We start from the raw sequence: 27,418 nt of genomic DNA on the forward strand, positions 1-27,418 counted from the left end.
GAAAATCCTTTCAACAATACGTTGGAACTGTCGGATATTTTCTGTAAACACTCTGCCATTTGCTTGACTTGTCCATGTACAAATTTTGACGCTTTTCAGGACAATGTTTTTCTTTTTTTAGGATCGTTTTTGTTGGATTTTCCAGGAGGATACTCAAGAAAGTCGAAGAAGTGAATAAAGGGCAATAAAATTCCCAAAAAGTGTAGTAGCAAAGAATATTAAGAATCTCCCGCAAAAAACGATATGTAGCCGGCGATAATTTTCAGCACATTCCACAAAAAAAAACTTGACAGATTTTTTTGCCTAAAATTCTAATTTTAACGGAAAAATCAAATTAATTTTCCAAAAATGCGATTTTTTTATTTTTCTCTCCATTTTTTAGGCGTAATATACCTGTTCGGGGCTTCTAGGGCACCTCGGAAAGCCCCGGGACCTCCGGGGAGCAAAAAAATTAAGAAAAACCTTCTGAGCTGTGTGGATGTCGAAATGACGTCCGGCCCTGCAAAAACATAAAAAGAAGAAGAAGAAGAAGAAGTTTTTTTCTGCAATGCAAAAATTCTCGATCCTCTCTAATTTTTTCAGAAAACTAATAGGAATTTTGCTTAAAAACTGACTTAAAACAGGTGCAAAGGATTTGAGACAACGTGCTAAAAGCCAGCCGTGAGGATGTCTCTGGTTGATGTTGATTCATGGTGAGGACAACCTTGAAGATGATTCACTTTTCTTATCAATTTATTCACACAAAGAATTTACTAAATTAAATATATTGTTTTTGCTCTATTTTTCCGCAGGATTACCGAATATGAGGCATGTGAGCGCCTCAGTCGGGAAATTCAATCGCAAATTGTGCTACGAAATCGCGAACAACGTCTCTCAGATGAGTACTCAAAATTATCTGGGAATGTCCGGATGCGCCTTAAACAATTCTCAACCGAGCTTGTGTCGTTGGAGAAGAAGCTGGAACAGACAAGACGTATGGATAGCTTGACGACGGAGGAGGCAGAGAGGCGACAGCGACAAATTGAGCAGCTTCAGTCGAAATTAATTCAGCTACAGAATCAATTTGCAGGCACTGGAGATGCCACCCGGAGTGCTCTTCTGCAGCCTGGTACATCGAGATTGTGGGATGATGAGGAGGACGATCAGATGCTTGATACGAGTACGTACTCTGTGAAGGATTTACGGCAGCAACAGGCACAAATTCTTGAGGATCAGAATCAAGGACTTGAAGCTCTATCGAAGGTGATTTCCCGCCAGAAAGATTTGGCTTTGCGCATCGGAGATGAGGTAGAGACACAAAATGAGATCATCGATGATATAGCTGATCAACTGGAGCATACAGATGCGAGAATAAACAGTGCGACACGTCGAATTGAAGTTGTCAGCGCCAAAGATAGAACCTGGCCCTACTGGAGCATCATTATTGGCCTCTTTGTAGCCATCATCATTGTTGCCCTCATCTAGCATACACCATTGAGCTCTGCTGCTAACACTGGGGCAGGGAAACTTCCCAAAATTCCACATTTTGGAACAAACAATTTATTTTTATTATTATTATCTATCCCCCGGAAAGAGATGTTGGAACTTTCTGTAGGGGGCTTCTTTATTACTCACTGCAGAGTTTCAATTAAATATATTATTAATTACACACAGAAGGAAAGTGATTTACAACTGATCTACATGGGGTACAGTTGCCAAATTCCCAACGGCTGCCAGTGAGAGTTTTCCGGATGCTACCTTCTTTGCCACCTGTTTGAGAGATTTTGATGGTCAAGTGGGTGCCTTTTGAAGGGATTTAAAGATATGAATACTTACAGCATTGACATCTGATGCAGAAATCGCGTCTATCTCAGCAACTATCTGTGCTGGAGACAACACAGATCGGCAAAGGGCAGCCTGAGCTCCAAGATCAACAGCTAGATTCTCCCCATTCTCCACCCAGTATAGGAAGTCGTTCCTAAATTGTGCCTTCCCGCGGGCAATATCATCGGATGTGAGGCTTCCTGAACGGAGAGTCTTCACAGCAGCCTCAATTGCTTTCCCAGCATCCCTGGCTTCGGCTGAGAGGATGAATCCAAAGAGCCCTGTGTCACTGTATGTGGCATTGAAGGCTCCAAAGCCGAAGGGTTTCTCCCCGAGGGTTCCGGTGATAGCTTTCCCGATGATTCCATTATTATTACCACGTTTTGTCCATGGGCCAACTCCAGCAGCGTACTGAAGAACATGATAGGCCAGAGCTTCCTTCGGATTAGTATTCCAACCTTCTCCCTGTGTGGCTATAGCCACGTGAGCCCATTGTCCTCCACGATCTAACCTGGCTTCTGTGCCACCCACAAATGGTGAAGAATTTTCCTTGCCAGCTCCGGAATCAATGGGAAGATTCTGGGCGTACCCACAGAGCGTATTGTGGTCAATGCCAACTCCTACAACAGCAGTCCTGTGGCCAAGATTTCAGATTTTATAGAAGTAATTTAGAGGTCAGGAAAAAAATCCCAGCTTACCTGTTGGTGGTAAAGTTGGATGCAACATAATGCTGAAGAGTCTCAGGGGAGATACGTCCAATCTGGTGCTTGGGGCAGAAAATGGAATTCCCCAGAGCGCTACGGAAAGCAGCACGGTGGAGGAGATCCATAGCACGCACCTGTCCTGGGATACGAGCTAAATCCTCCCGAAGACGCGTTGCGGTCTCATCGAGTTCCCATGGCTTGAATACCTGTCCAGTGGCAACGTCCTGGAGGAACTTGAGTCCCGTGTCGAGATGATTTGGGGTCACCTCGAGCGTGTAAGCAATCACTTCACGATCACTAGTCACGCTGAGATTGCCACCAATTTGCTGAATATTGCGTGTAATTGCAAACGTGGTGGAACCCTTGGTGGTCAATCCAGCAGCAGCACGGAGGACGTGGGTGGTACCTAGATTGTCGTAGTTCTCATTGCGTGAGCCAGCATTGAAGAGGATGGAAACCCTGGAGATGGGTGTTGCAGACTCAGCTGATGCTACGACGAGTTTATTCGGCAGCACCGTAGAATGCACATCGCTACTACCACGTAGAGGCTTGGAGGCAGCCTGAGCGGCGAATCCGCGGATCTGAAAGGAACAAAAATCACAGGAATTTGCATTTTTTCTTTGGAAAAAATCTCTCTGAATTTTTAAGGTTATGCTTTACGTAACAGCCTCCAAAACACGAAGTATCCCCTAACTTTTCCCAATTTTCCAGGCTCCCAGAAAATCCGTTAAGACCGAATACTTACGGCAACTGATCGGAAGAGAGGTGCTTTCGAGGCGGAACTTGCCATTCTCCCCTGAATACTTGGATATTTTGCAGAAAATGGGACTTTTTTGTGCCCTTGGCGAAAAGAACTGACTTTTCTCTAAAGCCCGATCAATGACAGACCGTGTGCCCGACAACCGATTAGTAGCCGATTCGCTGGCGAAGAAGAAGAAGAAGGTTCAGCAGAAGAAAAAGAAGTTTTTGTGCAGAAAATTTTTTAAGTGATTTCCGTGGCATTTTTCCTGGTGATTAAACAGAGTGTAAGGAGTGAATCCCAGTGCAATGGCATTCTTCAACGTTGGTGCACTGGGTGGGAATCCCTTTTCCACCCAAGTCGGACAGAGAATCGGTAAATTTGATGGGATGTTGTGGGGGAAGATGATATTGGGGGGCTTCTGCCCATCTGTCACGAGCTCTCATGACTCAGCTGCAAATTCTTCCTAAATATTTAACATTTCCCATATCTCTATGACTATGTTTTGCATTCCCTATCATCCTGGTAGTTCGTCCCATAGGTCCCAATGTGGGGTGGAGCTGAAAACTCAAGCCCCTGGAATGATTGTCAAAGAGCTGGAGAAGGGAGGTGGAATTGATAAGAAGCACTGCGTTCCTGTGAAATGGATTTGACGCCTAATTGATAGGTGTAGAATGCTCTGTGATCTGTGTGAGTCACTATGTGAGAAGCATTGCAAAAGTGCGCACAATTGAGGAGACAGAAAATTCTCATAAACTGAAGGAGACGCAAATCAAATGCGAGAGATGCTTCTGGACACGATGAAAACATGCCTCAGCGGATTAATTGCAGACGATTGAGCACGGGAGGAGAAAATAGCTTCAATTGGGCGTCATTTATGTGTTGCCTAAATATTTATCAAGGCGTGAAAATGTCGCACTCGACGGGTCACAGAAGAAAACAACAAAGAACCATCAAGTTAATTGCCGAATTCTGCTCTTTACGTACAGAACCAATTGGGGCCACTTTGCTAGGAGGTTTCTGGCAGGGGGCAATAATGGGTGGGTGTTCTCTGCGAAGCATTTAGGCAGCATATTGAGATGCGGGAGACCCAAAAATATTGATTTAAAATGCATTGATGAGGTCAACGAACACCAAGGCGGGGGTGTCAGGCCGTGTGCTCTGTTGGAAACCTTATCAGCTCTCCTCCTTCTCTGGCTCTTTATTTGATTATTGACGCTCCATGAGTGCCGAGAGAGTGGCGCGGGTGAATATACAAAATGAAAAACACCGGTGTCACCTTCAAAGCCACATCACGACATATTCATAGACCTTATCATTTTCCCCATCCGCGCTTGATTGAGCACCCCCTCATCGTCGTGAGTCCGCAGAGAAATGGTCATCACAGTGCATGTAAGACAAAAGACCAATTAGACAGACAAACAAGAAAGATGAAATAAAAAAAATCGGAGTCATGGATGAAAGTTGTTTTGTAAGACGCCACGGAAGAGTGAACGTTCACAGAGGCAAGAAGAAAATCTTTGAGAGGGAATTGCAAGACATTTTCTTCACACTGACTGCCCCGGGTGAAATGCAATTTGACGCTCTTTTCAGCACATAATTGGGACAGTATTATTCTCTATTCTATGTGGATGTGGGTGGATTAGAGACAATACAGAGAAAAATAAGAGGAATTGAGAAATGAAATTCAGCAAGAAAATATCCAATTCTAATCCATTAGCTAATTAGGTAATCTTCGAAGTACTCAAAGTATAAGAAAAGTAATATTAAGCAGAAAAATTGAGAGAATTAATACAGAAGTTTTGTCTTGAATGAATGCAAAATAGACCAAATAAGATTCATGCTAAAGAACTAATAGAAATTCTTATAAGACAAATTGCTAAGTTCTTTATAATTTTTAAATATTTGTCTTAAGATTCCTTATGATTTTATCCTAACAAACGTTATACTTCTAAATTAAGGATTTCACAAGAAAAATTCTTTCTCTGAAGTATTTTGTACTTTAATACAATTAATTAATTAGGTAAAATATAAATTCTTGATTCAATAAACCTCTTAATATAATAATATGTAGGATATTGAATGATTAAACAATGCTTTATTGTTACGAAATTAAGGCAACATATAACATCCACAAGTACCCAATTGATTTTAAACTGCAAAATTAGTGCCTAATACGTATTAAATACATCAATAAATTGTATATGGTTGTCGCTCTAAATTGTTAATCAATTGCCCCTTTAGTAAATAAATAAAATAAATTGGAATTGCCGTGAGCTAATATAAATTGTAACTTAAATCCATTATTGTGGCTTCATGAAGAACTTATTGAGTGATATCGATTTTATTACCTACATCGACAATATCGTATGACTCAAGAGTTTTTGTAGGTATGTATGTATTTATTTATAAAAGAAACAAGCTAAAAGAATAAAAAATACATAAACATGCGTGTATGGTGGATTATTTAAAATGTGAGGAACAAGAAATGAGTCTTAAAAAGAAAATTAACTCGATCATTATGCTATTTATGATGCCTCAACATTGTCTACAGACTTTTTTTATTGACACAATCCTGACATTTGGGGTCACAACCTTTGTATATTTTTTTCCGTCTGTAATGCTCGTTTTTTTAGCGAAAAAAAATCATGTTAATTACAATGTCTCATGTAAAATAATTTGGGATTTTTTTTTTTTTTTCAGAACAAGCAACAGACTCGAGTTTGGCATCGGAAAATTGGGCTCTGAATATGGAAATTTGCGATATGATTAATGAATCGAGTGATGCAGCACGAGATGCAATGAAAGCCATCCGGAAGCGTCTTCAGCAGAATGCAGGAAAGAACTATACCGTGATTATGTACACACTAACAGTGCTGGAAACATGTGTAAAAAATTGCGGGAAGGCCTTTCACGTACTTGTGGCAAATAAGGAATTCATTCAGGAATTGGTGAAGCTCATTGGTCCGAAGAATGATCCACCGGCTGTTGTGCAGGAGAAAGTTCTAAATCTCATACAGATTTGGGCGGAAACCTTCCGCACACAGCCGGATCTTAATGGGGTGGTTCAGGTGTATCAAGAGCTGAAAAATAAGGGAATTGAATTCCCAATGACCGATATGGATGCCATGGCGCCAATTTATACACCACAGAGGGTGAGAATTTGATTTATTGTTGTATTTTTATTTGAATTTTGATGCTTTCATCAACACTTGTTGTATTTTGGAATGTATTTATTTTAAATGAAAGTAATTTTTTTTTCTCACGGCAGAGTGTTCCTGATGGAGTGTCTCAGGCTGCAACTGTGACAAATTCCCCACAACACACAACTGTGACTGTCCCAGGACCCACAAGCATTGTAAGAATTCCCATTTTAATTCTGAAAGAGAAATCATTATTAATTGGATTATTTTCTTCTCCATAAAGACGGGTCCAATGACTCTGTCGCCGGAGCAAGTGGCAAAATTGCAATCAGAGCTGGATATTGTGACAGTAAACATGTCGATTCTGGGAGAGATGCTGACAGAGTTGAAGCCCGGTCAGGAGGATCCATCAGATCATAAATTGCTCACAGATCTTGCGCATACATGCCGTGAGATGCAGGGACGAATTGTTGAGTTGATTGGGAAAGTGAATCACGATGAGATCACCGCTGAATTGCTACGCATAAATGATGAACTGAATAATTTATTTCTGCGATATTCACGCTTTGAGAAGAATCGTGACACAAAAGCTGCCGCAACACCATCTGCTATTCTCGGAGCAGCCATGGGGGTACCTCCAGCAGCAACAGAGGAGGGAGCCACAGCGGCCGCGAAGGATTCTCTGATTGATTTGAGTGATGAAGCAGCTGGGGGGCTACCGCAGCAATTTGCAGCAATGGGCATGGGGGAGACGACTAAAGTGTCGCAAATAAGCAGTGTTTCGGCACAATCAGGCTCCGTGGGGCAACACAGAGATGTCGATGAATTCGATATGCTCGCACAGTCACGCAATGTGAGCGATCAGGCCAAGGGAACACCACAAAAAGATACCACAACGACTAAAGGACCACACGACCTGGTGAGTTGATATTCTGTATTTCATATTTTGCAGTATTTTCTCTCTTTTGTCAAAAGTCAGTGTGAAAGTATATTATCTTTTTGCGAATCAATCTTCTTTATTGTGCAAGAGAAAATTTAAAAAAATTTCAAAGTTATTTGCAATTTTTTTTAAAACAATTTTAAAGCATTTTGTAATATATTTTGTAAATTTTATTTATTTGTTGACACACTACCGTTATCTTTCTTTTCATTTTACGATGTCCCCACTCACTTTTTACGTTCTTTTGGTTGATTTTAGAATGTGAAAGAGGTAAGAAATGAATTTTTATCCCCTTCTTTATCCTCCAAAAAAAAACTATTTTTATGGGATTTTCTGTTTTCTTCACATTTTCTATTAGGTTTTTTTCTTTTTTAAATTTTAGTCCAAACACTGTTTTATGTTGCAAAACATCATTACAAAATATGTTTACACACCGTTTACACTACAGAAAATTCAAACCCTGCTAAAAATATTTACACGATAAAATAAACACAAAGGGACATGAAAGATTTTTAATTAAGAAGAAAGTGTGTCTGTTATTTTTGGGAAATATGTATCGTTACACTATATATCCTCATTTGGTTATTTAAGTGTGTGAGTTTTATATTAAAACAATAAAAAATACAAAATCAAGTCTTAAATGGAGGAAAAATATTCTCATTTTGAGGGATAATCTGGATTTCAGCTGTAAAATAAAGGAGAAGCTTATGTAATTGAAAATTAATAATTTTAATCATTTTGGGTTTGTTCTATTTTTTTTACCTGTATGTATGATGTTTCGATGATGATTTTCCCCTTCAGCAGGTATTGAGCTTAAAGAAAATATGACGTCATAACTGTTAAAATCCTTTCTTAGTTCAGAATTTTAACGTCAGGTTGGAAAGGGTATGGTCCTGATGATCCTTCTAAATTATTTTTTTTATTTAATGGATATAAAAATTACACTAAAAAATTACATTATTCACATGTTAGCTGTGTGACAAAGAATCATTTCAAACACTGACATTTTTATGCTTCTTTTTTTGGTGCTTTTTGGATTCTTTTTGTTTTTGATCCTTTTTTTTTCGACAAATCTGATCTCACACATATTGTGTCCCACCCACAGAATGCCAGAGAATCAGAATTTGACGAAATGGCAGCATGGTTAGAAAACGATGTAAGTCAATTGAATATTTTCTTTGCTTCATTTTTTTTCCATGTTTACACAAACAAAATTATATTTTTTTGTATTTTAAAAAAGAAAACATTCGTTGTGCTTTTGTATAAAATTGTCTCTTTGTGAAAAGAAATAAATTAGAAATTGGTAAATATTTCTCCCCTTAACACAATCTTTGGCATGTTTGAAAAATTAATTTTATAATGTTTTTTTTTTTTGTGAAAAAAAAAATTAGCAACCCACCTCGGACAACAAACCAAGAATGACGAGTAAGGAATTTGATCGATTCTTAGCGGAAAGGGTGGCCGCCGCTGAAAATTTGCCCAGCATTCCTAGCCAAACCGGGGCTGTTGGTTCAACCGCCGCGGCGACAAATGGTGCGACAGCTTCTACAGCTCCCACCACGCGACACAATAAATCCCGCAAAGATGAAGATGGTTTAATTGCACTTTGAGATGAAGCTGAATGAAGGTTTTGAATGAAATGGGTAAAAGAAAATTAACTAAAAAATAATGAAAAGTGAGAATGAGAGACAAAGTGCTTGTACAGAGCAGAAGACAGAGAGAGAAAAACTAATAAAAAAAACTTTTTCCAAATACATTTCACTGATATTTTAGAAGAAAAAAAGAACGAAAAATGCATCAACATCACCGATTTCAATTTAAGATTAAAAACAAGATAAATCTTAATATTTTTTTGTGCATAAAAATTCTCGTTTAATCACGCTGATTAAAAAAAAAAGAAAGTAAAAAAAAAACAAAACAAATAAACAATAAGCAGACACATTTTTTAAAAATAATAACATAAGAAAATGTTGGAAAAATCATATAAAAAATAACCAAAGATTTACAAAATAGAAAATAACATGATTGTGGAAAAAAGTAAAAAAAAAACCTTAAAAAGTTTTGTTATTTCTTTAATTGGCTGGGATGGATGAGATAAAATAATTTATAATCACAGAATTTAAGTAAATAAGAAAAAAATGAAGGGTTTTAAAATATTTTATGCATCTGTTCTAGTCAGACAGTCTTAGCATTTCTTTCTCGCAGTTAAAAATTGTTTTTTTTTTCTATAAAGGCTCATTATAGGCTTTTAAAGAATGTTTTTATTTTTTACGAAAAAATAAAGTTATTTTAAAATGGGAAAAATATCTTAATCAAGACCATCGCGATTATTCCAAAACTTTAAAAAGATAAAAGTAAATGTGAAATATAATTAATTTTTTGAAGATATTAAATTTTAGATTTTTGTACTAATTATAACTGGAAAAAGACTTTCAGAATAATTGTGCTGTATTATTTTATATTGAGAGAAAATGAGAAAGTTAAGTAAGAAAATAAATAGTTGTAAAATAAACATTGTTAAACATGGAATGGAATAAAAAATAGACAAGAATAGTAAAAAAAAAACAAACCAACAGAAAACTTGAAGAAAAAAATTCAAGGGAAAAACTATAACGTACGAAAAAAAGAGAGTATTTATTAAAAAAAAATTATATTAATGAAAAATCATAAACTTATGAATGTTTAATCCAGAGATAAAAAAAGCTAAAAAAAAATGTATTATATCTGTATGATTTTATTTATATTGTGCACGAAAATATAATAAAAAAACAAATGAAAAATCTTTATTAGAATCTTTTTTTTTTATTAATAATAATAACATTGTAGAGCGACAAATGTTTTGTATTTCTTTCACCTTTTTAGCCATATACATATTTGTTTTTTTTTAATTGTCACAATAGTTTTTTTTTTAATAATAAGTTTTCTTTTATTGCAGAACAGCTTATGTTTTTTTTCACCCCTCCCTAAATCTATATAATGATTGTAAATATACATGTACAATATAATTAATGATGATTTCTATTTGATTAATCCTATTTTTTCAAGTTTTTTTTTTCATTTTTTTGGGTTTTTGAAATATGCAATGAATTGATAATTTTTTTTAATCATTTCTTTGCTTTTTTGTTTATTGATTCCTTCTTGTGACCTTCTAAGGAAACAAATTCACTTTAATGCAGGACATTGCTGGAAAAAAATTCTAAGTATCTTAGAAATTTTTAGACATATTTTCCAAAAAAAAATTGTTCTTATTTTTAAATCAAATTGTTAAATTTACAATGAGAAATGGTAAACTTAAAAAATTAACTTCTAAATTTTTTTTTCACAAAATAAACTTTCCATTTTTTTTAGTTTAAAATAAAAATAAAAAAAAATAAAAGTAAGTATGTAGGTCCCGCGCATTCAAAGAATTTGCCAAATTTGCACAGCATTCAATTTTTTTTAAAGTTCTTTTCCTATATTTCATCGAATTCTTTGCAATTTTATCGTCTTTTCCATCCAATCTTAGCATGATTTCTTATCGCAATAACTTATTATTTTTTTTTCATTATTTTTAAAATGTATAATTTATAGTGTAAATGAGTGTTTATGTGATATGTCTCTCATAATCAGACTTTGGCTGATCTCATCCACTTCCTTGGCATTTTTTCGAAGTTTTCATCTTCAATTTATTTCTCGAAATATTTTTTTCACGCACATTTATTAAGCTTTTATCCGGTATAAAAATTTTTATTGAAAACAAATTTGCAAAAATTTGTTTGAAAAAAATTAAGTAATTATGCTTTAAAATAATATTTTTTATATTGTTTTTGTCGTAATATAATTCTCAAAATGTTGGAAAGTTGTCTTTAAATTTCGCAAATTCGCTTTGCTTGTTTCCAGAAGTAGAAGATTTATTTTCTCAGCTATATTAGTATTTTCTTTAATATATTTATAAAAAAAAACAAAATTTGTATATTCTCATTTTTTCTCTAAATTCTAAGCAAAAGGAATGATTTTATCTTTTATAAATTTTCTTTTCATTTTTTTTTTATTTACAAACTCTCATAAATATTGTTTTTTCTCATTTCAAGCTGTTTTTTGTTGTTGCAGTTTTGTTTTTAAATATTTTTGTATACTATATAATTAATAGCACATGTAAAGAGAATATTTTGAAAAAAATAAAATGTTTTAATATCATCTGTATGGAAAGGAAAAAAACTATGTAGAAATGTTCATCTGAAAATATGAGAAAAACCCAACACAAAATTATTTTTACTCGTGCTATAATGTGTATATTTTTTCTTAATTTTTTTGGGGATATTTTGCAATACTTTTTTGTTATTTATTTTTATATTTTTATCCGGCAGCATTTTTTTTTATTTTAAACTATATTTTATGTGGATCCTTATTGCCCTACTTTTGTTCGCTTTAAATTGTTTGAGGTTTTTTTAGTAAAAATTTTATTCCCTATTTTTACGCTTTTGCAAATGAAAAAAAAATCTTCGCAAAGAGATCAACATCATGACACTTTCATGATTTTTCTCCTAAAGACGCTACCTGCTAAACCTTATAGATTTTTCAATGGCAAGACTTTATTATAAAAGCTATTACTTTACCTATTTTAAAATAATTTGTCGCTTATATCACCACTTTCAGTTGAGACCATGTATGGCCTTTACTACAAGTGCTGATACAAGCCACGAAGTCTGTAATATTCTTTTGTATATATTTTTTTTAATTATAGTTATTAGACAAAATCATCATTTAAATTATTATTATTAAAGAGATTTTTGTAACAAATATTCTTAAAGAATTCAATAAAGCAAGATAACGCCATGGTGAGTAATCTGAAAATAATCATGACTTAGCGCTCTCTCGAAGTTTTTTTTTATAATTTATTTAAAATCAAATCAAAAAGAAAATTCTACTTAAGTTTAATTATTATTTGGTTGGTTTAAGTTTAATTTCATTTTGATTTTTTTTTTCAAGAAATTGATTTCAATTTAACAAATTCGTAAAGAAAACGATTGCAAATTGAATTAATGTGAAAATATCGCTTTAATGCCATTAAAGAATTCGTTAAATTCATTTTAGAAAAAACTTGTGCACAAGCTAATGTATAAAAGATTATAAATGATTTTTTTTCAAACTTTCTCATGATATTCAAGCAAATAAAAAAAACGTCTCTTACGTCCATGATATACCAATTTTTGATAATGTTTTTTTTTACAATTCCTTTTTTAATTTTTGGTGTGCTTTAATAATATTCTTAATAATTTTGGCAGCGAATTTTTATTTTTAGAGTGACGCCGAATTTAGGCAGATATTTTTTTTGTTCGAAAAAATTTGATATAATTGTAATTTATTGTTTTTCACCATTCACTAACTATATTTATATTATTCCTATTTAATTAAACCTAGCTTTTCTTTTTAAAACGTACGATAATGCTAAAATTAGGTGTAATTTAATCTGCATGGTTTTGGGGTAAAACATAAGAAACATCAATTTTTTACATTCTTATGCGAGAGGGTAATGATCTTTATTTTTTAATAATATTTTTTTATTGATATAAGACTTTTTTCTTCTATATATTTTTTATTCTCTGTGTTTAATAATATAGTTTTAAAACTCTATATAATTCATCTTTTTTTTTAATTGTAATCACAGATAAAAGCCATCATTCACGTTAACATTTTTTTTTAATGTCTCTTCAATGAATTTTCTTTTTCATATTTTTAATTTTTTTTGTTCCTTCGGATAGTTCATTAAAGTATTTTTTGTTGTGTATATTTTTGAGAAAAAGAGAATTCTCCTTCATTTTACTTGAACATATTCTTGCATAAAATTGACGAAATTTCTGTGATGAAAAAGAATATTTATTAAGGTCGAGACGAGTCTTTTTTTCTTTATGTGAAATAATTTGTTGATTTGCAACCAGGATATTTTGAGGAGTGTAAGGGAGAGTTAAAGAGGAGGGAGAAAGTAAAGAAGTCATCCTCTGAGTATAAAATTTTACACCATAAAAATATTTCCATAATAAGAAATTTTATTGCTTTCAAACAGATAAACTTTTATCCTGGAGGAGTGTCTTTTCAATTTTTGCATTTAACGTTGAAATGAAAGTTCTTTTACACAAAGTTTTTTTTTTACTTGCTTGTGAAAATATATAGCTTTTTAGCACTTTTCTACAGACTCAACATTTTTTTGATGCAATTTGTCAATTTTTTTTTCTTTAAAGTCTCTACTTGTCGTTTCTCTCTTATATGCTTCTCTATACATTTGGCGAAAATCTCTGTATTAGAGGACGAAATGAGCATTAAAATCATTTTTTTTTTTTTCTAAAGGAGGGAGCTTAAAAGGGAACAATTTGTTTTACCTTTAAATGCTACGAACTAGAATCGCGATTTTCCGTTGAATTTCCACGCAGTAGCGATCTGCACTCATCACCTGAATTGAATTCCTCATCCTTGTCAACTCCTTTTGTAACGGATGACGATGGGAATGCAGTTGAGAAAGCCGTCTCGGATTCTGTAAAAATTCCAGCTGTAATTGACCATTTTAGGTCCAATATTAGTGTGTGTTTTTTGTGCAACCAATTTTTGTGTTTTAATGTGTCTATAGGTAAAAAATGTGACAATATACCTCTAAATGAAAGGAATTGATTTTCTTTTCTTAGTTTTCTTTTGAACAAAAATATTTCTAAATTAATTTAAAACTCTTTAAAAAATCTCAAAGTGAAATGTGTCTTTTGGTCTTAGAGTTTTTGATGTTTCTAATGCAGATTTTACTTTCCGCGTGGCTATAAGTGAATAGGAGGTAAGAAGTGGGATCTCACCTAAGCTACTGTCGCGTAGCACAGAATCAGACTTCCCATCACTGGAGAAGCTATCAATGTACGAGGGAATCCCCATGCTGCGCTGTAGGGTGGACTTTCCCTGACGCACCATCAGCTCCTCTGGATAGCGTGGCACTTGGAATTTCGTAGGCTTTAGCGGTGGAGTACTCGATCCAGTTGGTACAGAGCGCTGCTGCAGAAGTGGGCGATGCTTCCCCGCAAGAGGTATCATTGCTGCCGAAGAGAGTGCTGTTACCATTCGATTGGGGGAGTAGTCAGCTTCAATCTGGAAACAACCACAAGACAATTAGAAGATGAATAGATTCACAAAGCTCTCTCTCTCTCTACACATACCGTTCCATTGTCTGACACTCCCGATCCGGACATATTGTCAGACAAGAGACGCTCACTCTCAGGATCCGCAAGGGCCTTAACAGCATCCGTTTTGTTCTTGAGAATGGACTTGGAACGACGATGGGACTCAAGCTGAGGTGATGAATCAATGGAATCAATTGAGGAAGATAACTTCGTGTCACCCTTATTTTTCGGACTTGAACTCTGAATGCCAAATAAGTGCTGATTGATGAGCTTTGTTGCCGAAGCGAGGCTCTTAGCGGGCATAAAGGAAGCTCTACGATTCTTCTTGCTGCCATTCTCATTGAGACTCTCCTGGGACATCTTGCTATCTTCAAAGCGTGTCCTCGACTTCAAGCTCTGCTGCTGAAAGCGCGTCTTACGGTGCTTTGGCAACGATGGTGTCTCACCCAAACTTGCACGACTTCCCCGTTCGGGTGCTTCAAATGCTTGGAGTGTCTGAAAGTCTTCTTCGGGACTCGTACCCAAGTTCCTGAGTGCCGTATCGCCAGATGTGGACTTCTTCACCTGTGATCTCACCTCAAGGGGGTTAATGTACAGATTGTTGGTTTCTAAATCAAAATCACAAACTGCATCCAACATATCGGACGTGAGATCACCCTGAGAGTGGAATGGATGTGTCTGGCAGCTGGCGTATGTATCGGAGCTATCTACACTCGCTAAGTCTCCATTGGCAGCACCACCCATCGATGTGGCCGTTGGTGTACCGTAGGATTTCAGCGGGGTCTCCAGTGGTAGCGTAACGGTGCTGAAGGACGCAGCTGGTGGCGCCTGAAGGGCCATCGAGGCACCATTTTGGCGACTATTGAAGGATTTCATTTCCAGCGACACGGGGAAGGTGAAATCCGACGTTGGCAGTGGCATTAAGCCCTCAGCATCGATAAAATCACGTATATCCTGATTTTGTTGAAAAACAAAAAATATATTCCCACGCAAAGGACGCCACCCGTCGCCATATTGCCGAAAAAGACAAGAGCATGGTAAACATTTTGAATTTATTGCATCACAAGAACAAACTATGTAACGAACATTCTTCATGTCCTTTGCCACACAGGAAACAGTGAGAAAAAATGGTACATTTGGTACTACCAGGAAAAAGAACACACACACACCGCGCAAAGGCATATGGAGAAAGTTTTACTCATGCACTTCTACAGCAGAAAAAAAAACATGGAGTGAAAATTCATTTTCTCCTACAACAACAAAAAAGCATAATGGGTAAGTCTCTCTCTCTATTTTTCTACATCAAAGTTCTATTTTGTACCAAGAGGAAGCAATTAACTTGCATTTAGCTAAAGCCTCGTGTAAGTCGACTTGTGAATTAAAACAAAGTAGAAACCATTGAAATTCAATCGTTCAAGAGGATTAGTTAGGTATAAAGTTAGTGCAAGTGTATGTTAAATCTAATGAATGGAAAGAATATCTGTGTGTGAGGCTTAAGATTAGTTTCCATTTTAATTAATTAATTCAACTCAAGCCGTTCAAGCACAGAAAACTATATTGTCTCTGTAAAATTCTGCGAATTAAATTGATTGACTTTTAAGGAAATTTTATTTAAAAATTCAAATTAAAATTTATTTTCGACTTCAAAAACTCAAAAATATATCTTTTTTTTTTTAAATAAATGTTTAAAATTATTTGCTGTAAATGAAATACCTTAATAAAAAACTAATGTATAATGAATCTACAATGCATTGCTAAATACTAATATTTAAAAATAATCATATAAATAATAAATTCTACAGAATAATATTCAAGAGAAAGCTTTAAGTTTAATAAAATTACCATCATGTTCCTCTTTAAAATCCCCCTGAATATACTTTGATACAAAAGAAAATATTTTCTTAGGGAATACTACTCTTGATATCCTTAATATTGAATTTCTGGAATCTCTGTCAATGTAAACAATATAACGTGAATAACACAAACTGGCATGTTTTTCCAGCATTTCTCTTTTGGTAATTAAGAAAGTTATTGGATTAGCAGTTTATGGGCATTTTATTATTAGAGAAGAGAAGATACTATTTGTGCTCCTTATCTCCTCTTCACAGGAGATTAATTTGCAGAGGATGTATAAAAGTGTTTTGACTGCAATGTTGTCGCGCAAGTGGAAAGGGGTATGAAGGGGAGAAATGGGATGCTTACGTTTGCGAAGAATTATGGGTACGTTCATTATAGTATGTATTATTATAAAATGCTACTATTACTACGTGTAAAGTCGGTTTGAATGAAACTTTACCACTATAAGCGAAAATCGCGCAGTCTGATAGAAGATTATGCTATTTGTCTACTGATTGACAGAAAATTGTTATATGTGAATTTGATATGACTCTCTTGGCATAGGAAAAATTGCAAAATTTAAAAATATACCAAACCAACCACAGAGTAAAACTTTGCGGTTGCAATCACCGTACCACACATGGTATAAAATGTAATTCACACATAAAACTACTTAATTATGCAACACTCATATACCAAATTATAATTGGGTGTCCTTCTAGCTTGTGCAGCTTTTATAGAGGCTCTACTACGAGACACATCTGTTTAAAGTGTCCTCCACATAGGCAATTAAGCAAAAATATTCTACTTAACTTATGTGTGCACATCACTACTGAGCGGATAGTTTTGTGCAAATTATTGAGTCATGCCTTCACTGAATCAATTAATATAGATATATTTATCAGGAATTTTCGCATTAATCGCGGAGAAAATGTATTTTCACTCCATGAGACGAGAGGACACCAACAAAGTTAAGGATATATCAAACGAAAGCACACTTGGAACGTGTTAATGTTAATAAATCCCTTTAAGGATGTATTTTTTGTACAATAGTTTTTTTTGGTTAGTTTCTTAAGGCGAAGGAGGATGCAATAAAACATTCGCATGGAGGAATAGTTGAAAAAAGGAGGATGTTTCTCGGGAGGAGCGGGATGGTGAAGAATGTGCTGATATAATGACTTTTCTCACTGCTTTTCCTGCCAACTCTTGTGGTTGGGTTTCTGTATATGATAGAACCCACCGAATTGGAGCAGAAGAGAAATTCTCGCATTCATTTCTTGTTCACGCAAATAATTGGCATCAAGAGTATATATAGTTATTGCCATAGAATATACACATTCACTTGGTTTACCCAATGTAGGGGGGAGAAGCTATATCGATTTTCGCCGTACTTGGGGCTAGTCAGTGATGTTCATATTACTATACACGTTATCTAACGCAATGTTTTCGAAAAACTACCTCCGTGTTTTCTTTCGTATAATGTAGAACAATATAAAATAGTTTATAGATGCCTGATGAAGGAGTAGATAGAGATGGAGACGCCTGGTGCATCCTTGTGAATCCATCTTTCTTTTAAACTTATTTTGATATGTTAGATTAGAGCTTTTAGAAAATTGATTTATGACATTTTTTCATATTCGTGGAGAAGCCTAGTAAATTACCAGACGCCCCTATCTTTATCTTAAATTCCCAAGAAACTTTTAAATCAAAATTGTAGTTTTAATATGAAAATATAATGTATACAAAAATAATAATACGAATAATACCTAATAAAATTCTCCATTGTAAACTAAATTGATTACAAAATGTACATCACTATTATTCTCCCCATGTATGTTGCGCGAAAATCTCGGACAATATGGGGTGTGGGAAAGATAAACCAGGAAGTCTCATTTATTCACAGTGGTGGCTGCAAGAAAGAGGAAAATGGGAAAAAGGGTGATACACAAATTACAACGAAAATTGCCCGGAATCAAGTTGAATTTGTGGTTTTTTTTTTCGCACAAAGCAGAGTGAAATTTGATTTTCTTTCTCTATCACCATCAATTTGTGCTCATTCAGCACACACACGAGATTTTTATTATTCCAGCAAAACCCTTGAAAATAAGAAATCACGTGTAATTACAACGAAAAAAAATCAAAAAGAAAGAGAAATTTTATAATTCATTTGAAGGAAGAAAAAATTTAAATTTTTTCCCATTAAATCAGGGAAAAATGTTTATTAGAGAGAATGGGTTACATTTTTTCCCATGAATATGGAAAATATAACCACACCAGCTTTAAGACCACGCGCGTTGTAATTCATTAAAGGCGCCTTTTAAAGCCTTTCTTTCTTCTGCAACAACAAGCATGAAAATATCCTGGGAATGCGCAAAGCAATAAAAGTTGATACTATCAGGAACATGAATAATGAGATTCTCTCTCTATGCTTATCCAAAAGTGGAATTTTCTTTTCCTTTGCATTTTTATACTACAACAGAAATGCTGCTATAAGGGTTTGAAGGGAAATGTATTTACAAAAAAAGTTACGTGCATTATTACGTCAGGGTCAAAGGGCAATATGCACAAAAGTTTTTTATAAAATTATATTTTAAAGCTTTCTTTGTAACATCATTCAAATGAGAGAACTTTTTTCGCCTTTTTTTTTAAATAATTTTTTACATAAGTGGATTAAATAAATTAATAATTTTTATGAATAAAATGTTTTGTAATTCCTTTATAAAAAGGCGTTGAATTATTTTTAAATAATTTTTTTTTCATACTTTGTTTTTTACTGTTTTTGGATTGTGATGAAACATAACGTTTCTATTAGATTTTTTCTACATTTTTGTGAGTTTGCGTTTGTGTTTATGTGAAAAACATAGTATCGCGTTTCATCAGAATTTTTATTTTTGGGTATTTTTATTTTTTTGGAAGCTCTTATCACATACACATTCACCAAAATTCAGGAAACACTTGATAAAAAAATGTAAAGAAAGTTTGCATTTAACATCAAAATATAGGTACATTAATTTTCCTTATAAAACTTATACAGAATTTTAAAGAAAATTTTCCAACATTAACATGTGGATAAAATACATTTGCTTTTGCAGAATTTAATCAGATAAATTAAATTTGTAGTTTGCAAAATTATATTGCAACGTACTCATGTGATCCTTTCATATTCTTATGCAAATTAAATGCAAATACGAAAGAAAATCCCAATTTTATCTTTGCTATGTTGTTGCATAGATTCAAATCCATCCCAAATATACCCCAATAATTTGAAAATGAAAATGCAAAAGTTAATTTTGTTTCCTTTTCATTTTATCATATGTGAGAGAAACCTAAAAAGGTAAAATGAAAGGAAAATTTTGTGAAAATAAAAAAAATGATATAAGTAGGTAATGTGAATATTAATTAGTGAGACGAATTTTTCTTAAAAAGAGAATTTATCTCGGGCTACTTATTTAGAGTATTTAGCTTTGAAAAGGTAATGACAGGGAATGCCGATTTAGTCACAAATTGTATGTGAATAGTGTTAAACGGAAGACAACAAAAAATTGCACTTAAACAACACTTTCTGTAAAAACATAAGATTGAGAAGCAACAAAACATAACTCACCTGGTAATTTGAAATTAACTTTTGGGTCATTAAAATCTTGAAGTTAAATTTTCTCTGTTTTTTGTTTATTTGATCATGAGAATAATTCAAGTGGGAGGCATTTGCGGTGAAGAAGAGAGAGAAAGAACTTTTTTTTAATAAAATTTAAATAAATATTTTCTTCCAATTGGCGCTCTAGGCTAGAGTGAAAACTATAGAGGTGTGTGCAAAAAGTTCAAGAGTTTTTTTTTGCCATTTATCCATGGTGAATATTTTCAATGGGATTTTTTTCTTTCTGAGCAGCTGCATCCTGTCTCTGAAAGCCCCGCATTTTCCGCAGGTTACATGGGTTTTTTGCGTTCCTATTTTTTATTGCATCGGTTCTAACTGATGAGAAACGCGTTTAAATCGACGATTTATTCTACACACTCTTCTTCCGCAGTGGAATGCATTCACCACGACAGTTTCCGGTTCCCTGAAAAGGGATTCCGCTTGTGAGAACATAACAAAATCATTTATAGTAAAAATTAATTATAAAATTATAAGAATATATGTATATAGGTGATAATGAAAATAAATTTCGTGAACATAAATTGAACTTTTGGAAAGAAAAATGTAAAAAAAACGGAACATCTTTATTTCTTTGCGTGTAAAGCGTAATATCCGTATTTTGTAAAATAAATCCATTAAACCTCCAACTTGAAAATAAAAAAAAACATATCGTTCAAATTTCGGAGAAAGAAAACAATTTATAAAAATGCAATAGAAATGTTAATAAAAATGTTAATAAAAATTAAATAATATATTAAAGGCACATCAAATTAGAACAATGACGGGTGATTTATAGAAACACGGGAAGCTTTGTCAGTTTTCAATCACTTTCCCACATTATTTTCCACACTTTTTCCATTTATGATTACAACATCAATTGTCATTTTTTTTTAATTTCCTCGTTGAAATGAAAATTTACCTGAAAAGTTCTTCTCTCACCGCGTAAAAATACAAAATCACCAATATATGCAAAAAATGAAGAAGAAAAAAAAGGAAAAAATGAATCAAAACAATTTTTAAAAATATGTTTGTAAAGATTGTAGATTGTGACTGTAGTACGTGCTTTACATAATTTATTTTATTTTTCTTGTTTATTTAATATTGTTGTAAAATAATTTTCAGAGATTAGTGGGATATTCTGCATTTTGTCATGGAAGCTTAAAAGCTTTTTGTATATAAAACCCAAAAAGGGCTAAAGTTAGTATAAGGCACATAAATCATTTGGATTAATTTCTCACTAATTCTTAGTTATTATTTGGTAGATATATCTGATACATGCAGGTGACAGTTTTTTTGACAATTTAAAAGAAACGTCAATGTTTCACAGTTAATTAAATGTCATTTTTTATACATAATCTATGGTTAATGACCTATTTGAAGATTCTTAGCCGTTACTTATTTTATGCATTTTTGCAGAGAGAAAAAGAAATACCTACACAATAGCATGACAAGAAATGCGCAATAAAATTGCAAGAATATAACCCTTAAAGAAAGAACTTTTGCGCATAAAAGTAATTTCAAACACTCCAACCAATGAAAGCAGACAACATTATTCAGCAATTTCCACCAAAGGATACTAATACGATGTGATGTTAATAAATTTATAGCATGAAGAATTTCCCGTATGTACAAACACACAATTCCATTCAACCTCTCTATCTCGTGCCAGTGAAAATGCATTCTCTGCGTGATTTATTCTATATACCTAGCTTATTTACTTTTCATTTTCAACATAATTTTCACCCCCGAAAGAACACACACACACCCCCTACCCAAAAATGCTGGACTAAGCATAAATTTTTGGGGACAAACTCCAGCAGGGAAAACATTGTGAAATACCCCCCCGGTATTTACCAGGCGTCTCCACTGTGAATGTTCCTTAATTAATATTTTCAAATGGAAAACCTGGTGCACAAGAATGAATTTATGGTGAGGGTTATACATTCTGAGATCTGCTTTCAGGGTATTTAAATTAATTTATTTTCTTTTTACGTGAAAAATTATATTCTAACGAACATGGAAAGGTTTTTGAAAATTCACTGACTTAGAACAAAGTAAAGTCGAGTGAAGAAAGTTTATTATATTAAATTATAAGAAATTTAAAAAAATCTTAAATAAAACAAAGAGAATATACTATATAATTTAACGCTTTGCTAACTTTGAGTTATCAATAGAAAAACAGAATAGAAAAAAAAACATTGAGTGGCTTTTTAATTATATCGACGAAAATATGCTATAAAATTGGTTTCCACAATTTACACTGAACAACAAATTCGGCTTTGATCTCCTGAAATAATGATTGCATTTGTAGGGGGGTTTCAGAGAAGGAGAAAATTGCAGTAAAGAGAAATTACATAACATTACGTTTACATAGTTTGTTGTAAACTCAAGGGGCTGCTCACTAAGGGATTATAGAAACTTTCAAGCAAAGAAATATTCTCAAAATTTAACACATAACTCATAGATTATATTATTCTTATTTTTAAGAAAATTATTGAAATAAAACACATGTGAAATTTAGACTGCATCCGATTTGTTTTTTCGAGTATTTCCACAGTCGCTAATAGAAGATTTTTACTTAAAATAATAGCTAAAAATCAAAATCATTCAACTATACAGGTTTTGTGGCTGTATTTCAATTTTTAGTCTTAAGATGGTTAATATTCCCTGACAATTTTTTTTAATTTGTAGAAAAAATAGCAATAAACAAAATGAAGGAAAACACCTCCAAAGATCACTGAGCCGCCCCTTACTGCAGCACATGTTTACTCAACTTATTTGCTAAGGATTAAATTAGAAAATTACTTTCGAGTTACATTCTGGTTTAAAATTTTGCACATCCTGCTATTTAATTTATATATCGTGTCACCCGCAAGTTTTAAACAATAAATTTACAAATTGGAAAATTTAAAGCTCTGTTAAACGATGTATATGGGGTGACGTGTGGATAGTTTTCCTTTTTTTGGTAAGAGAATCGCAGCGAGTTGCATGCAAAAGGTTTTTAGTCTCAAAATTATTAGTTTGTTTCGTGCCTGTGTCATGCAACACAGATAAGCATCAAACATTAAGTAATTACGAGGCCCACGTGGCGCAAAACTTGCACATAAATATAATAAACTTTTGTGGAGACATTGGGATGAGCTACACGTCTATGTAATGTTAAAATCTAATGTTAAAAGGGGATGCAATAGGAAATTCTAATGTGTGTGAACTAAATGTGAAATATCTAATTAATCTGCTAGTGTTGAAAAAAATAAGAAGTTGCAGTGTTGATTGAGAAAAAATTAATAGAAAAAAGATGATGCACACAATTTTGTGCTTTTTTCTTGAAAAATAAACTTGAGACGAAAGACTGTACCTTAGACGTACAAAAACAACACTCAAATTCTGTCGGTACTTCAGTCTCGGGTTTGTCTTTGTTCTTCGCATTTGGCGGCTGCTCCATAGCCACTTGACGCCGAAGTTCGGCCACCTCCTAGAATAGGTTTGTTAGTTCAAAACCAAACAAAATAATTTCTCAAACTACGGGCGTAAATTTTTGGGAAGTTGTTTTTTTTGCAGACTTTCCAAAATATATTGGATAAAATCAGACAATTAGGGGCTTGATTTGGTAGTGGAAATTAAAGCTTCAGCAGCAAGGAAAAAATTTTACGGCCAGGCAAGCTATAGTTTTGCGCATTTCAGCTTTTCCATTATGTTGAAAGGGTAAGATTAGCATACAAGCTCTTTTAGCTGTGATTCTTTCGAAGAAAAGAATAGCACAGCTTCTGTGTCCACTCTAAAACTCAAGGTCGTCGGATCGGGCTCAAACTTGGTATGAGCACGAATTAGGGTCCCCACATTTCAAAAAACGTATGCGCCGAAAAACTTTTCCGGCCGTCCGTCCGTCCGTCCGTCCGTCCGTCCGGCCGGCCGTAGTTTGGAGCTCAATTACAAGAGAACGGTAATAGATAGAGACTTGCGGTCCACGGCAAAGTTCAATTATCGACTGGAAGTCGTCCAACTATGATATCAAATTCACCCCCCCTCCCCTGCATCCGCCATTTTGAATTTTTTTCAATTTTGTTTTTGCTATATCTCAGCCTCTATTATAGCTAGAGGTCTGACATTTTAATATGTTGTAGGGGCCTTTAAGACCTTTTCAACAATACCCCATTTCCAAAAATCGGACAAGCGGTTTAGCAAATATAGAGTTTTATAGAAAGTCGGCCATAACTCCTAAACCGCTTGACCGATTTGAACCAAACCGGTTTTGAATGAAAGATCTCATGAAGGTCTACAATTATGTATACATAGGAAGTTTCAAAAGTTACCGCTAGAGGGCCTACAATCAAAAACAAAATTTTCGATGAGTTTTCGACCAGTTTTCGATTAATATCTCAAAAACTGGACGATAGATTTCGATTAAATTTTAGTATGTTGTAGGTGATAGACACACCTTTTAACCAAAAAAAAAATAAAAAAAATTTATGTCGCGGTTTCTGAGATATAGACCAAAACAGGTTTCCATATGTACCGATTGTTGTAATATTGCCTTATATCGGCTTAACGGTACTAGATAGAGGATTTTTGATTGAAGTTTCAACGGGTATAGTGGGCATGACCTATCAGATTTTACTAATTTCAAAATTCAAAATGGCCGCGTTCTGCCATTTTGTTCATCAACAATTACTTTCACCTATTCACATATTTTTTAAACAAACTATTAGGCGCCCCGCGAAGCGGGGCGCCTTTTATATACATAAAAAATATATAAACATATAAAAATATATAAAAATATAAATATTGTACATATGTATATCAGTACAATGATGGTCCAGCAGAAAAGGGAATGTACTGGTAAGTTTCACTTACGGGCTGTGATTCTTTCTTCAGATGAAAGTCCAAGTGTAGTGAAGTACAATGATGGTCCAACAGAGTAAAGGGAATGTACTGGTAAGTTTCACTTACGGGCTGTGATTCTTCCTTCAGATGACAGTCCAAGTGTGGTGAAAATTGAGATGGATAAATTTTTAGGAATGGCTTTCTCACGCATCGAATCACAGCCAACGCGTGTAAATTCTGGGGAAAGGCTTACTCATGCGCGTTGGCTGTGATTCGTTGCGTGAGAAAGCCATTCCTAAAAATTTATCCATCTCAATTTTCACCACACTTGGACTGTCATCTGAAGGAAGAATCACAGCCCGTAAGTGAAACTTACCAGTACATTCCCTTTACTCTGTTGGACCATCATTGTACTTCACTACACTTGGACTTTCATCTGAAGAAAGAATCACAGCCCGTAAGTGAAACTTACCAGTACATTCCCTTTTCTGCTGGACCATCATTGTACTGATATACATATGTACAATATTTATATTTTTATATATTTTTATATGTTTTTCTTAATGTGCGGGATTTGATAGAAAATATTGTAAATTTTAGCAAAGCTTTGAGCAACATTCCTAAAGACTGTATATATTTTATAAATTGCCTTCTTTTTCCCGTAGAATTTTTTTTTTTCATTTAAGAAAATTTGTTATCCGTGTCATGCACTAAATTCTTTTTTTTAATTGCGATTGTTCTGAAACTATTTCGACGTTAGATTTTGGAATACTATTTTGATTTTTTCATTGTTTTAATTTAAGCGTATTATTGCCACAATTTTGTGTCGATAATGGCGGTAAATTCAGTCGAAATATAGTTTTAGAAACAATCTTTGCATCTTAATCACTTAGAGGGATAAAAAATAGATTTTTACCATTTTGATTTTAAAAATATTAAATCTTAAAAAAAAGAAACGATACAAAGAGAAGGATTATAAAATTAATTTTACGAAGAATTATTATGCAGAATATTTACAAAATTTAGAAAATGAGACTTTTTTTTTAAAACCCAATTAGTTATCTTTTAGTTAATTATTCCTAATTTTTTCCAAAATGATTCACATTTAATTTAAAAAAAGTTACGTGCTCTAAATTTGACGCAAAGTACGGCTGCCATTTTTATGAAATTGCCTTTATGTTGATAAATTAAAATTGCGTCGCATTTATTACACTCATCTACCAAAGTTGCGCGTCATTTGTATTAAAAATAGCTAAAAAGAGTCGTTTTTTTAATACTTTTACTAAAAAAATATATTTGATAATGCAACATTCTATGATAAAAATGTAATAGCTGCTTCTTCTTTCTGTGAGATACCTCTAGTGTCCTCTGCTGAAAGTACTAAGCACAGTGTGAATAAAAAGAAGTAAATTGGCTTTTAACATGTTTCCATAGAGATAAGAAAAATGTACAAAATGTACAAATTTCTTTTAATTTATGTTTACAAAGAAAAAAAAAGAATTACACAAAGAAGAAACTATATTTCTATAAAAGAAAAACATCTGAAAACATCGTACCAATTTGTAAAAATAAAATTAAGATTTTCATTAAACCAGAAGACACTACCACTAAAATATCTATCCTTTGCTTACGGTTGACAATCTTTCAAAATGTACATATTTTTGTTTTTGGAGGCAAATATTCTCCGTCATTTTGATGGAATTGTGAAATAAAAGACCAAGATTGACTGTGAAAAAATGGAAGTTATTTTTAAGGGTGAAAACTTACCGCTCTTGTTGCCATCATTTGCATAGGATTGTGAACTGGTGTATCGTTTTGCGTTAATGGTTGATTCTCATCCATTTCAGCTTCCTCCTCCTGACGATCCCTCTCCAACAATCGATGCTGCAGAAGTGGACTGTACTGCGGGACTACATCTAAAGTTTGTCCACCTCCAGTTCCCTAGAAGATTTAATGTAAAGTAAGTTAATAATTTTTCTAAACGATTTTTTTTAAATAATATTTTAATCTTAAAATTAGTAAAGCTAGTTATATTTTATGAAACAAATAGTGTAGTGAAGAAAGTTATGAAGGAGACATATTTGGTGGAATACGCAGGCAATCAAGCAGAGATGCATTGCCCAGCAATTCCACCAATGTATTGTATTTATTAAATATAAAATGTGAATTGTTATTTTACTGATGAAAACTTACAAAAGAAATTTTGATCCTTTGAGTCGGAAAAGTAAATTATTTAAATCTTTGAAGGAGTCTTAATCTTACCTGAGATGAATTATTCCTTAAATGGGACGCCACATGATCATAATTGCGATAGCAGCCTGTTCCCGTGATAGCAGGATTCTTTCCGGACGTTGATTCGCCTTCCGTACTGTTCCCGTCAGTTTGCGAGAGGTTGTGTCCTGTGGGTGACCCCGGGTAGCGCGTCAGGCCAAAGAATTTGTTTCATTTTCGAGTTTTTTTTTTGGAAGATTTGTTTTCCACGAAAATTTAAGCACATATAAATTTCTTTCTGCATTTATATTTTGCAATACAAAAAGTAATATTTTATCTAGCTGTTGGACGCTTGGTAAAGAGATTTGCTGGGATTTATGAAGAGAAATAGGAATTTTACAAAAGCATAGAAGATAAATCAAAAAAATATTTTATAGAGTTTTTAGAGAAA

The 27,418-nt window shown here is 33.8% G+C and overlaps 4 protein-coding genes across 19 annotated transcripts in view; 2 read left to right on the forward strand and 2 right to left on the reverse strand.

Moving 5' to 3' along the window:
• Positions 1-496: 496 nt before the first annotated feature.
• LOC129793416 (syntaxin-8) lies at positions 497-1,648 on the forward strand. The gene is made up of 2 exons (XM_055833419.1): positions 497-692; positions 792-1,648. The coding sequence occupies exons 1-2, from the start codon at positions 667-669 to the stop codon at positions 1,462-1,464; spliced, it is 699 nt and encodes a 232-aa protein (XP_055689394.1). The 5' UTR covers positions 497-666; the 3' UTR covers positions 1,465-1,648.
• Positions 1,524-3,425, reverse strand: LOC129793387 (cytochrome b-c1 complex subunit 2, mitochondrial). The gene is made up of 4 exons (XM_055833367.1): positions 3,253-3,425; positions 2,502-3,088; positions 1,816-2,437; positions 1,524-1,749 (listed from the first exon to the last, which is right to left on the reverse strand). Exons 1-4 carry the CDS (start codon positions 3,295-3,297, stop codon positions 1,666-1,668), a joined length of 1,338 nt encoding a protein of 445 aa, XP_055689342.1. The 5' UTR covers positions 3,298-3,425; the 3' UTR covers positions 1,524-1,665.
• Positions 3,426-3,434: 9 nt separating this feature from the next.
• Positions 3,435-10,115, forward strand: LOC129793373 (TOM1-like protein 2). Of its 3 annotated transcripts, XM_055833342.1 has the most exons (7): positions 3,435-3,621; positions 5,950-6,401; positions 6,518-6,604; positions 6,673-7,308; positions 7,588-7,599; positions 8,435-8,485; positions 8,721-10,115. In XM_055833342.1, the coding sequence occupies exons 1-7, from the start codon at positions 3,555-3,557 to the stop codon at positions 8,937-8,939; spliced, it is 1,524 nt and encodes a 507-aa protein (XP_055689317.1). In that variant the 5' UTR covers positions 3,435-3,554; the 3' UTR covers positions 8,940-10,115. The 3 variants fall into 3 exon arrangements, with proteins under 3 accessions (XP_055689317.1, XP_055689318.1, XP_055689319.1); XM_055833343.1 differs by lacking the exon at positions 7,588-7,599; XM_055833344.1 differs by lacking the exons at positions 7,588-7,599; positions 8,435-8,485.
• Positions 9,970-27,418, reverse strand: part of LOC129793347 (potassium voltage-gated channel protein Shab) — a 73,830-nt gene continuing 56,381 nt past the window's right edge. For 7 of the 14 annotated variants that reach the window (XM_055833260.1, XM_055833256.1, XM_055833253.1 and 4 more), the window contains 6 exons: positions 27,019-27,155; positions 26,524-26,697; positions 23,291-23,407; positions 14,499-15,416; positions 14,145-14,430; positions 9,970-13,852 (listed from right to left, as the gene is read on the reverse strand). In XM_055833260.1, the coding sequence (XP_055689235.1) occupies positions 13,695-13,852; positions 14,145-14,430; positions 14,499-15,416; positions 23,291-23,407; positions 26,524-26,697; positions 27,019-27,155 (1,790 nt within the window). In that variant the 3' untranslated portion in view covers positions 9,970-13,694. The remainder of the gene's footprint in view (positions 13,853-14,144; positions 14,431-14,498; positions 15,417-23,290; positions 23,408-26,523; positions 26,698-27,018; positions 27,156-27,418) is intronic. The other 7 variants (XM_055833251.1, XM_055833258.1, XM_055833259.1 and 4 more) reach the window with 7 other exon arrangements.

Source organism: Lutzomyia longipalpis, chromosome 3 (genome assembly GCF_024334085.1).
Source record: "Lutzomyia longipalpis isolate SR_M1_2022 chromosome 3, ASM2433408v1".
Classification (NCBI taxonomy): domain Eukaryota; kingdom Metazoa; phylum Arthropoda; class Insecta; order Diptera; family Psychodidae; genus Lutzomyia; species Lutzomyia longipalpis.

Coding starts and splice junctions, on each gene's coding strand:
- LOC129793416 (XM_055833419.1), top strand. CDS start 667: ATGTCTCTGGTTGATGTTGATTCATG. Junction 693..791: donor CTGGTTGATGTTGATTCATG/GTGAGGACAACC, acceptor ATTTTTCCGCAG/GATTACCGAATATGAGGCAT.
- LOC129793387 (XM_055833367.1), bottom strand. CDS start 3,297: ATGGCAAGTTCCGCCTCGAAAGCACCTCTCTTCCGATCAGTTGCC. Junction 3,089..3,252: donor CTCTCTTCCGATCAGTTGCC/GTAAGTATTCGG, acceptor TGTTCCTTTCAG/ATCCGCGGATTCGCCGCTCA. Junction 2,438..2,501: donor TCCAACTTTACCACCAACAG/GTAAGCTGGGAT, acceptor TCTTGGCCACAG/GACTGCTGTTGTAGGAGTTG.
- LOC129793373 (XM_055833342.1), top strand. CDS start 3,555: ATGGCATTCTTCAACGTTGGTGCACTGGGTGGGAATCCCTTTTCCACC. Junction 6,402..6,517: donor CAATTTATACACCACAGAGG/GTGAGAATTTGA, acceptor TTCTCACGGCAG/AGTGTTCCTGATGGAGTGTC. Junction 6,605..6,672: donor TCCCAGGACCCACAAGCATT/GTAAGAATTCCC, acceptor TTCTCCATAAAG/ACGGGTCCAATGACTCTGTC.